Source organism: Manis javanica, chromosome 7 (genome assembly GCF_040802235.1).
Source record: "Manis javanica isolate MJ-LG chromosome 7, MJ_LKY, whole genome shotgun sequence".
NCBI classification, from domain to species: Eukaryota; Metazoa; Chordata; class Mammalia; order Pholidota; family Manidae; genus Manis; species Manis javanica.
Window position 1 is genome coordinate 126,840,420 of NC_133162.1, and position 12,720 is coordinate 126,853,139.

Sequence of the window (12,720 nt, forward strand, 5' to 3'; positions counted from 1 at the left end):
CTTTGCAAGCTGCATGGATTTCATCATACTTGAGTAAATATTTTCTGAAGATTTTTTCTTAATAATCTAAATAGCATCTATTTGAAATTAGAAAAGTTCCTTTTTAACCAGATTACAGTGGCAGAACCTTATGTTAATGTGCCTCAAAAAGAACATGTATAGAACATTAAATATTGCCTAGGTACTGTTGTAATTTTCCTTACATTTCCATTGGCTCATGCTCTCATAACATAGGATTTGCTTTTCATTCTTCCCTCTGAGGCACAGTAGCTTTTTATCATGCCCACCTGATGCTATGCTAGGAGGCCAGCAAGGCACTTCATGAAGGAGGCTGTGGCCAGGACCACTGGTCACTGTGCTGGTCCTAAATCCAGAGGACTTTGCTTGTTCTTCCATTACCTTGTACTATGGGTGTTTCTCGATAATGGAGAGAAATACTGTTTGTGAACTTGACCTCTGGTGTCATTATTCATGAAAACATTTTGCTTTTGTCCTTGTTGGTTTTAGATTTTAGTCCACTTGGATTTGTTATTTTATCACTGTTTATCATTGCTTAAAACAATAGAAACCTGCTTTTTGAATTGGGAAGTATCTTTTAAGTGGCTGCATATAATACTCATACATTAAATCCTAAAGCCTTCAAATCAAAACAGGACTCTAGCTTTTGTGGTCCAGTTTAGAAGATTGCATTGTTAATAAGGAGACTCAGCAAATATGTCTTTCTTCAAAACCACACATTCAAAGAAATTAATTCTGGCTAACAATATTCAATATCTTGAATGTCTATTTCCAGCTGATAAAAAAACAAGAGAACATTTTATATTCCTTACCATTCACTATTTGGTTTCAAACAGTAAAAGGAATGTGGAAACTGGCTTATGGTACGGAGCAGATGACCTTTTAAAATCTTTTCTCCCCTGTGTCTGAATTTTTCATTTAAAGATATTACAGAGTTTTATAATATTTGGCCTTCTTGTCTAGTTTCACTGAGTTGCTTAATTCAAATGAGTTATGACTTAAGAACAAAAAATAACCATATGTACATATTTTTATATAATTACTTGAACCAGGGTAACGTGTTATCTCTAAAGAATTTAGTACAGTAAAAATTGTAACCAGAAGTTATTTCTCAGTGTCTGAGTCTACTTCTGTTTAAAACAAGAAAAATACACCTTGAACTTCTATCACTTCCACAAGAAATTTTTGTTCATGGTACTAAACATTAAATTTTAATTAAAAATACAGTTTGAAGATAGCAATAATATTTTTGGCATACACTGATAAGTTTTTTCATTTCAAAATAAATATTTTGCCTTTCAAAAAGTGCACATATCAAAAGGAGGTATTTTATTCTTAAGTCTCTAATTGAACATCGTCTTCAGCATTATAGCCAGTGACATACGTAGCTGAAAAAGAAAGATGTTTCTTTTTGTGACTAACACAGTTTAGCAGATAGCAGGACTTCATGATCATGTTTGTATTACCTAAAATAAGAGACTGAGAAAAAGCATAGAAAGTAGCTTCACTAGAAAGCTATTTCAATTGGAAAAAAATAGTGGTAGTCTTCTTATATAGTGATCCAGTTAGGAGGAATTCAGCTTTGAACTGAGAACTAGCAATTGGATTTCTCCCAACAACACAATTTTTAGCATTTTTTATGCCATTTTCAAGTAGCTGTTGCTGAACTAATAAGAAAATGATAAAGTTCTTTCTCTTTCCTTTAAATAAAGAATGGAAATGGAATATCAGTAGTTTTTAAGTGGGAGACATGCATCATGGTCATTACTGAAAGAAGTTTCTGTTGGCATTTTTCAAGAACTAGAAATGTTAAGCTTTTGGATATTGTTCCTTACAAAGACTAGAAGAGAAATAAAAACTTAAAAAATATACTTGACATATACACAAGGAATAAGTAAATTCCAAACTGTTAATGGCGGCTACCTTTGGGGAGGGGAATGGGATTGGTTGGGAGTGGGGTGGGCTGGAGGTGAGGGGCACTTTCACTTTTTAGTCTATATTCTTCTGGCTTGCTTGAATTTGTACCAATGAGAATGTGTTTATTATACAGTTTTTAAAAGGGTAACTAAAAAGCATTTTTAAAAAGAAAGTTAACTGCATTCTATAAAAAAACAACCCTGTTAGAACTAATAAATGAGTTCAGCAATGTTGCAGGATACAAAGTCAACACAAAAATCAGTTGCATTTCTATATACTAAAATGAACAGTCTAACAAGGAAACTACAAAAACAATTCCATTTATAATAACATCAAAAAGAATAAAATACTCAGGAATAAATCTAACCAAGATGGTAAAAGACTTGCACACTGAAAATTATAAAACACTGTTGCAAGAAATTAAAGAAGACACAAATAGATGGAAAGACATCCCATGTTCATTGATCGGAAGACTGTAAAAATATCTATTCTTCCCTAAGTGATCTGCAGATTGAATGTAATCCCTATCAAAATCCTGATGAAAATTTTTTTTGCAGAAATAGAAAAATCCACCTTATAGTTCATATAGAATTTCAGGGGATCCTGAATAACAAAAACAAACATGAAAAAGAACAAAATTGGAGGTCTCACATGTCTTGATTTGAAAATGTACTATAAAGTACAGTAATCAAATGTACAGTAATGACAGACATACAGATGAATGGAATAGAATAGAGAACCCAGAAATAAACTCTTGAAAATATGATTTTGGTCAAATCTTTTGGCCAAATGATTTTCCAGAAGGGTGCCAAGGCCATTCAGTGGGAAAAGGGCAATCTTTTCATCAAGGATATTAGAAAAACTGGGTATCTACCTACAAAAAAATGCATTTGGATTTTCGCCTTATACCATTTACAAAATTAATCCCAAATGGGTTAAAGACCTAACCATAAGAGCTAAAACTATAAAATCCTTAAAAGAAAACATAAATGAAAAAATTTCATGATGCTGAATGTGGCAGTGATTTCTTGGACATGACACCAAAAGCACAGGCAACAAAATAAGAATGGATAAATTAGACTTAATAAAAAATTTAAATTTTTGCACATCAAAGGACATTATCAACAGAGAGAAAAGCAAACCACAGAATAGAAGAAACTGTTATCAAATTATGTACCTGATAAAGGATTAATATCCAAAATATATAAAGAATTCTTACAATTCAACATCAGAGAACAAGCACTCCAAGTAAAAAGTGGACTTAAATAGACATTTTTCCATAGAAGATATATATAGATGCCAATAAGCACATGAAAAGATGCTCAATATCACTAATCATTAGGGAATGCAAATCAAAATCACAACAAGGTACCACTGCACACCCATTAGGATGGCTTTTATGTAAAAATAGAAAACAACAAATGTTGGCCAGGGTGGGAGGCCAGCACTGCTGGTGGGAATGTAAAATGGTACAGTTGCCACAGAAAACAGTATGACTGTTTTAAGTTTTGCTCCTCAAAAAATTAAAAATAGAATAATCATATGATCCAGAAATTCCACTTCTGGGTATATTACCCAAAAGAACTGAAAGCTGGGGCTTGAAAGACATTTGTACATTCATGTTCATAGCATTATTATTATTATTATTATTTTATTTTATTAAGATATCATTGATATACAATCTTATGCTCAGGTTTCACATGAGGAGCATTGTAGTTACTACATTCAACCATTTTATCAAGTCTCCCCCACACAACCCATTGCAGTCACTGTCCCTCAGCATAGAAAGATGCTATAGAGTCATTACTTGTCTTCTCTGTGCTATACTGCCTTCCCGGTCCCCCCCCCATATTATGTGTACTAATCATAATCAAAATGCCCCTTAATCCCCTTATCCCTCCCTTCCCACCCATCCTCTCCAACCCCTTTCCCTTTGGTAATTGTTAGTTCATTCTTGGGTTCTGTGAGTCTGCTGCTGTTTTGTTCCTTCAGTTTTTTCTTTGTTCTTATATGCCACATACGAGTGAAATCATTTGGTACTTGTCTTTCTCTCTCTGACTTATTTCACTGAGCATAATACCCTCTAGCTCCATCCATGTTGTTGCAAATAGTAGGATGTGTTTTCTTCTTATGGCTGAACAATGTTCCATTGTGTATATGTACCACATCTTCTTTATCCGTTCATCTACTGATGGACACTTAAGGTGCTTTCATGTCTTGGCTATTGTAAATAGTCATAGCAGCATTATTAACAAATAGCCAAAAGGTGGGAGCATCTTATGTCCATTAATGGATGAATGAATAAAGAAAATGTGGTGTGTGTATATACACACACACACACACACACACACACACACACACACAAACACACTCTGGAATATTATTCTGCCCTAAAAAGGAAGGGAATTCTAGCACATGCTACAACATGGATTAACCTGGAGGACATTAGGTTAAATGAAATAAGCCAGGCACCATAGGACAAACACTGTAGGATTCCACTTAGGTGGTAACTAGCATAGTCAACCTCATAGACACAGCAAGTAGAATGGTGGTTGCCAAAGAATGGGAATGGGTTATTGTTTAATGGGTACAGAATTTCAGTTTGGGAAGATGAAAAAAGTTCTGGAGTTAGATGGTACTGAAGTTTGCACAATAATATCCATGTACTTAATGCCACTGAATTATACACTTACACATGGTTAAAATGATACATTTTGTTACACATATTTTATCACAAACACAAAAAAAGTTAACTGCAAAAGTGTTTGGGGGATATGGTGGTTGCAGGAAATGGCAGCACTGTAAAAATGCTTGAAAATAATACACATTTAATCCTAGGAGAAAAGGAGATAGAACAGGATTTCTCACTTTGGGCAACATTCACAAAACCAAATGTTATTTGGATTATTTTGTACCAAATATTCCATGGCTGTTTGATTAAATATTTAGACACACATGCATTCGGGCAATTATCCATGGTCACTTTAGAACTCAAACTTTGCATTCACACTCTGAAAGCAAAGTGGCCAGGCCTTAAAAAATTTTCTAAAAGCTAGTAAATAAAGTTCTGTTATTCACCAATAAGGATCTGGTTCTTTTCCCCTCTCTATTCCATCAAGTGTTAAAGTCCAACAGGAGCAGTTGCCCAATAACAAAAGAAATAAGTAATCTGCACCAGGTGGTTCTAATTGTGCCCATCAACTCAAGTCTCACCCAGTTGTGCAGAAGAGTGGAAAATCAATTAGCAACTACAAGCTTGGGTAGCGCTGGGTGTCAGGGGTGTCTTAACTCAAACAGGAAATCAGTAATGGAAGAAAATGATTACCCAGGCTGCTAGTGGACACTCCTGGATCTGAGTAGACTTCCCATCTAATGCTCAGCCTTCTCAGAAAAAGATGTTGTTGAAAAATATTTAAACATGTATTGTCACACAGTACGGTATGCATCTTTGTTTCTTACCTGATGGAGTCTGAATGAATAAAAACCAAGAGCATGGGGGCCTTTCATTCTTCAACTTGTATGTCCATGTTGTAGTTATCTTTGGAAGTAGACACACTTGCAGGGCTGTGTGCATGCATGTTAACTGCCTGGGAGAGATGCCTCCCTGTGGTATTCTGGGTGGGGGCCTGGTTGGTGACTGAGTAGCATGCCAGCACCAGGGCACCTGAGGAGGCTGAAAAGGTCACAGATGGGATGGAAATAGATTTACCTATGCTGTGGTTCTGCTGTAGATTTGAACCACATTAGTATTGGCTATGGAATACAATTTATCAAAGAACAAGTTTAAAGTATTCAATGCATACTCTTGTATCCAGTTTGGGGGGAAATGAAACAGTAGATATTTTCCCCAGATGCTTCCTATCATCTGTATGAGCTCCCCAGAAAAGTCTTAGGAATGAAGCATTTGAACACCAACAACTTCTTCCTTCCTTGCATCACTATGGGTTATAAGAAATGTCACTTTGAGTTTATCCTTTTACTGTGTTATTCCACTTGTTTCATGTTTCTGTTCTTTCTCTTTAGTGGCTGGCCTGCAAGTGGCACTTGAGCAATTACACCATGCCTTTTAGTCCTTTTGTATAGCATGCCAGTGTTTAATATGGTGCCTCTCACAAGATAGATATTCAACAAATAATTTTTTAATAAACGCTTGATTTTTTGCATAGTCAGATGACATAGGCAAAGTAATTAACACAGTGCCAGGTATGTGACAGACATTCAGTGAATATCACACAAGAAAGAAAAAAAAAGTAAGACATAAAAAACAGGTGAGACAAAAACCACAATGAGATATCACCTCACACCAGTAAGGATCGCCATCATCGAAAAGACAAACAACAACAAATGTTGGCGAGGTTGTGGAGAAAGGGGAACCCTCCTACACTGCTGGTGGGAATGTAAATTAGTTCAACCATTGTGGAAAGCAGTATGGAGGTTCCTCAAAAAACTCAAAATAGAAATACCATTTGACCCAGGAATTCCACTTCTAGGAATTTACCCTAAGAATGCAGCACTCCAGTTTGAAAAAGACAGATGCACCCCTATGTTTATCACTGCACTATTTACAATAGCCAAGAAATGGAAGCAACCTAAATGTCCATCAGTAGATGAACAGATAAAGAAGATGTGGTACATATACACAATGGAATATTACTCAGCCTTAAGAAAAAAACAGATCCTACCATTTGCAACAACATGGATGGAGCTAGAGGGTATTATGCTCAGTGAAATAAGCCAGGTGGAGAAAGACAAGTACCAAATGATTTCACTCATATGTGGAGTATAAGAACAAAGGAAAACTGAAGGAACAAAACAGGAGCAGAATCACAGAACTCAAGAATGGACTAATAGTTACCAAAGGGAAAGGGACAGGGACTGGGAAGGATGGGTGGGAGGGGAGGGACAAGGGTGGGGAAAAAGAAAGGGGGCATTACGATTAGCATGTATAGTGTGGGGGGGGCACGGGGAGGGCTGTGCAACACAGAGAAGACAAGTAGTGATTTTACAGCATCTTTCTACGCTGATGGACAGTGACTGTGAAGGGGTATGTGGGGGGACTTGGTGAAGGGGGGAGCCTAGTAATCATAATGTTCTTCATGTAATTGTAGATTAATGATACCAAAATTAAAAAAAAATGCAAATTAAAACAAAACAGGTGAGACAATTAGACTTACTATCTCTAGTGAAAAACATAATTAAAGTATAATTAACAGAAGCATAGCTTCATTGGTCAGGATCCTGAATAGAGAACTAATACTGACTTACTGATGGAGGACTTCCAACCCAAGGTGCTCTTGAAACCTTTTGAGAGGCTGAACAAGTTGAGGATAAATGTTTCTTTCAGCCTGGTAGCGATTCTGGGAAGGTGACAGGTAGAACTAAAAACAGCATGGAGCTATATCAAAGGTGGTGCTATACCCTGAAGGAAGGGTCTCCTGCGTGTAAACTATTTCACCAGTCAATTTATTTCCAGACACTGTCAATCCATTCCTCTGTGTGCAAGCACATGCTCATTTGTATGTGTGTGCATCCCTGTGTGTTTGGAAGAAAGACTGGGAAAGAAGGTAAGAGGAGGAAGGAAAGGTGGCTTTGAACGTGACTGCCTATGTGAGGAGAGCAGGGAAAGCACACAGAATTCCTTCTGTAGTTTAGACGTACAGGTGAAGGGTCTTTAGACAAAACCATTGCACCATGTCCTGTTCCTGGTCTTCGGTAGGTATTTTGAAAGGCAATGGCCTCGGTAAAAGAGCAAGTGACTAGCTTTGCAGGTACAGTTTCCATGGACCCACTGAAGGCCTCTGTCTTGTTTCTGTCTTCAGCTTGGAGAAGCTGGTCTCCCAGCCTCACTGTCTTCCTGGCATTGGTAGTGACACTGAGGTCACTTCTACTGCTGGTACTTTTACTCCCTCTTACACACCAGTAGCATGTTATAAACTGTATGGTGTGTCAAGGGGCACAATTTCTCTGTTAGGATGGAGAAGACACCTGTGCACAGAGAAGTTTAAATCTAAACTAATAAAGACTTACGAAGCAATGGTGAAGCATTTGAAAAAAATCCTCCACAGTTTAATTATACTTGCTTTTGTTCTTAAAAAGACCCACATGATCCACACACATTATATTTAAAAAAAAAACCTTAATTTTTAAATAACATATTTCTTTGCCATTACATACACTTAGATAAAATCTAAATACAACTGAATATATTAGAAGAGCTAGGTAATTAGTACACCTTTTTGTAAAATAAAAGTCACCTTAAATTTTACTATCAGTTACTCAAAAATCTTTGAGGAATAATATTGTTTGGCTTAAATTCATCTCAATCAATAATTGAAATAATTTGATACTGCAGTGTACAAGTACACTGTAGATTTTGACAAGTTACTGATAATAACTAGATTTTATCATCCCAATTGCCCTCGTGTTAAAAAAGCACAGTCGTGGTTGTGACAGAAAACTTGTATTGTACCTGTTGGTAATGGTTACAAGTGCCGGGGGACAGTAATAGCCACTGGAGGCATGGTCAAAGCTGCGAAGGATGGTGTCAATTTTGTAACAGAATCCACCATGTCTCTCCCATCCCTTAAACAAAGAAAGGGAAAATTGAGGACATAATCTGGTTCAGTTAAATAGCAAAATATCTTTTTTTGCGTAGTCTCATTTGTCACTTAACTTTTTCCTCTGACCCACTCAGCTTGAAACTTGAATTTTTGTCTTTATATATTTGTATGTATTCCATTTGCCAATGCCCTAAGCTACAACCACTTCTACATTTATTTAATTAATTCTTGAGACCTAATAGTTTTAACTGACTTGAAATCTTAAAAACCTACAACAAAACAAATGAAAGCAAAGGGGCGCTCATTCAAGGTGTCTCTCTCTCTCTCTCTCTCTCTCTCTCTCTCTCTCTCTCTCTCGTTACAGAATTTCATACACATGGTTCCTACAGAACGGAAGTGTGCTGGCTTTGAAGACAGAATACAGGGGTTTGAACCCTGGGTCCACCACCACGTGACTTTACTTAATCCTTCTATGTCTTAGTTTTATCTGTAGAATGGGGATAATAATAATATCCAAGGGTTGCTCTGAGATTCAAAGGGAGACAATGCAGGCAGGCAGAGACCTTGAATAGAGCTGGGAACTCAAGATGAGCAAAGGGAGCATATGTATCTAGGAAACAGTATATATTTTTTCAACTTTCTTTCATATTGTTCACTGCTTGTTATCCTACTGAGATTCACTAGGGTCAGCAACTAGATAAACTAACAGATGTAGTGGATAAACTGGACTGGAGCCCAGTTCTGGTGCGATCCAGATAGTCTTTGACTGGATCGTAATGCTTCCAAACAGACATTGGTCAACATGTTTTTGGTGAGGTTAATTATTATTTGTTTTTCTTTTTTGTTGTTGTTGTTGGTGTTGTTAAGATTAGTCCTAAATCAACTGGCTAGACTTCTAGAGAGAAAGCAAGCCAACTTCTGGCACTTGGGTAAAAATGACAAACGTGCAGCTCCAGGGCTCAGCCCTGGGGCAGGAAGTGGCTGTGTTCTTTAAAATCACGCAGCCCAGCAAACACGCACTCATTAGTCTTCTGTATTTCAACTGAGTTACGTTAGTTCTTTTTCTTCCAGTACTACAGAATCACATCACTTCCATCTATTTTTACATATTCGCTGGTTTTAAAATACACTTCATTTTGTGCCCTGCCAATACTTGCCAGATTTTGATCAGATGTAAAATGATCTCTGCTATATTTCTTGGAAAAGGTCTTGGCCTTGCAGTAAATCACAAAAAACCGTATTTTAGAAATCAGCTATTTTTGTTCAGAACATGTTCTTAAATGAGATGTGGGTCGCAGGCGTTTCACAGCCAGCCAGCTAGGATGTGCTCGGAACCGCTGCTCACGGCTCCCTCCCGCCTTATCTGTGGGTGACTGACAGCTCCAGCCAGAACCCTTCGCGGGTCACTCCAGATGGGCCGGGAGGTTAGACTCCCTTTGCATTTGGAGGACAGGTAGAGGAAAGCTGACCATCTGACCTTTCTGACAGAATCCTTCCTTCTTTACTAGTAGTTTTTAGACCACAGGATGCTTCACAAAACAAAAAACCCAAGAGCTGAACAGGCGGAAGAAAAGAGGGAAGAATGTGGCATAGTAATCTCCGGAAAAACAAAGCCTCTTTACTACAAGCCTTTGTCCACACAATGATAGTGGGAAGAATAATCGATTGTATCCATGAATATCCTTTGTACGTGAGGTGCCATTTCATTTTATATGAAACAACAAGGACAACAATACAGAAACAACTGTTCCTTTTGTCCAATCACAAAAAAAAGGGACTCGGAGAGAAAAAATATATATATTTTTGCTTTGAAATTATCAAGAGTTATTTTATGAGTTGATGGTGCATGTGTAGACTGTTTAGAGAATTGCACTGAAATAACTGACTTAAAGAAAGGAACCATATTCATAGGTCGATGCATAAAGAAATTAATGAGAATTTTGCCATAAAGTTATAGAACTGGCTCTGAACTCAATCTTTAAATACTGGTTAATGCTGGAAAGAAAAGGGAAGCAGTGTACAAAGGTTTGAAAAATTATGTTGAATTGCCTTGAAAGCCACAGTAAGACAATTTTTTCCAAATATTTCTGATCAGATAGAGATTAGATCAGTGATCAGCTATAACTACTTCAGGAATTAGAATCACTAGGTAAATGTAGAGAAGCATATCAGCTTGGCACATGTATTATTCAGCTAACGTGTAAAGAGTAATTTACAGTTTTCACATTGATAAATGAATAAAATGCAGTTTCTGGATAGGTGGGTCATTGCTTAACTGGAACATAAATAACTGAATTAGAAAAGAAAATAGTTAAAGCAGAATTAGAAAACAAAATAGTTAAAAGAAAATAGTTAAATTGCCTAAAAACCAGGTTTGCAAAATTTGGGGTACTCAAACAGCATAAAAATCTCCAATATTTAAATCCAAATTCTTTAGTGTGTGTCTGTGTGCGTGCGTGTGCATGTGCGTGTGTGTGTGTGTGTGTGTGAGAGAGAGAGAGAGAGAGAGGGAGGGAGGGAGGGAGGGAGAAGGAGAGAGGGAGAGCTAATATGCTGAGGACACTGCTGATAGGTAGATTTCTGTAACTTCAGGATATTGAATGTATTCTAAAAAATTTAAAACATAATTTTTTCCCTTTTAATTTTTAACCTAAAGAATTACGTATCTTTTATTACTTCTAAGTACCAAAAATAAGTACTTTAAGTACCAAAAATGGTTATTACTTAAAATACTAACATAGTTTTATTATCCCTTTTCTAAATAATAAATATATTGCAAACATGCACTTCTCTCCATTACTGTATGCTTTTCAAATATTTAAGCTTAAGGAAAGTGGAAAGGAAAGCAAGACTGGGTGCAGAAGTTCACTCTCTGACTCCAAGGAATGCCTTTGTTAAGACTATGAAAACCTCATGTGAGACGGAGCACCACGTGACAGCCATTGTTTGTACAGATGGTATAACAGGATCATTTACATTTTTTATCCCCAAAGAAAAATAGTTTTAGGTCGAAGAGGCTGGCAAGACCACAGGCCTTTGAAGAGCTGTAAATCCTTCCTGTGCCTCTAGCTGATAATTGTTGGGTTTGTTAAAAGTAGCCCACACTCAGAAAAAAAGAGAAGAGGGAAGGAAAGAAGGGTGGGAGGGAGAAGGAAGACGGCAAGGCAGGAGAGAGGGGGAGGGAGATTCACTTTAAATCAATGGCGGAAACATTTTTCTAGTTACGAAGTCCCTGCACCTAATGGAATGGTCACAGCACTTACCCCCGGACAGCCTGACTCAGGGTCTGAAAGCACATGGCCGGCTTTCTTACAAACGAAAGAAAGGGTTTCTTCACAATTTTTAACTTTCCAGTGTCCCTCCTAAGGGGAGAAAGGTTATAAGATGAATGAAAAAACTCCATTATTGATTCTGATAGGCAACATTAGTTATTTTTAATAAAAATATGATAATAGTAAGTGTTTCAGGATGAGGTGGTGCGTCAGTTAGTTCCTCGTGTTGCCACTGGAAAGGGTTGATGGCGTCTCTGCATGCGAGTGGGAGGCCCTGCGCCCTCTCCTGCGTAGGAACAGTTCCAAGTCATGCAATCCCAGACTGGTGGGCGGGAAGGGAGGAGCAGCTAATGTTTCTTCATTGGGTGCCAGGCTTAGCAATGGGTGATTTTAATACATTATTTCAGCGTTGCTGTGAGGCAGGCATTATTATTTCCATTTAAAGGTTAGGTTTACTACTTTGCACAAGGTCCTGTCATCAGTAAAAATTGGAGCTAGGATTTACATTAAGTTGCTAATGTAGACAGAGCAGTGTGTCTCTTAAGGGTGCCCCAGAATCATCTGAAAGGGCTATTAAAGCACCAAGGACTGGCTCCCATGCCCAGTGCGTCATATTCAGCCGTCCGGAGGGGGCCTGAGAATTTGCATTTCTAAAGGTTTTCAGGGGGTGTTGATGCTGCGGGGGTGGGGAACAGCTTGGAGAACCACTTGGATGCAACCATCCCCTGAGCAGGTGAAAGAGCTGCTGCTTCTCTTCAGCCACATCTAAGTGTCGAACTGAATGATTTGCCTCTTACATGTATGTCAACCTGACGCTGGGGAAAGGCCTGGAACCTGCAGTGAGTCGCCCTAGGGGACACTACCATAGCGGGACTTCCTGTTTGACCCCAGGGTTCTTCTTCATCACTCATTTTCCAAAGCCCCACCCCATTTCTCCTTATATGTTTAGACGC

At 37.8% G+C, this 12,720-nt stretch overlaps 1 protein-coding gene across 3 annotated transcripts in view; it reads right to left on the bottom strand.

Annotated features, from left to right (window-relative positions):
- Positions 1 to 12,720, bottom strand: part of PLA2R1 (phospholipase A2 receptor 1) — a 98,201-nt gene that overhangs the window by 50,704 nt on the left and 34,777 nt on the right. For all 3 annotated transcript variants that reach the window (XM_073241545.1, XM_073241544.1, XM_073241543.1), the window contains 2 exons: positions 11,759 to 11,857; positions 8,405 to 8,517 (listed from right to left, as the gene is read on the bottom strand). In XM_073241545.1, the coding sequence (XP_073097646.1) occupies positions 8,405 to 8,517; positions 11,759 to 11,857 (212 nt within the window). The remainder of the gene's footprint in view (positions 1 to 8,404; positions 8,518 to 11,758; positions 11,858 to 12,720) is intronic.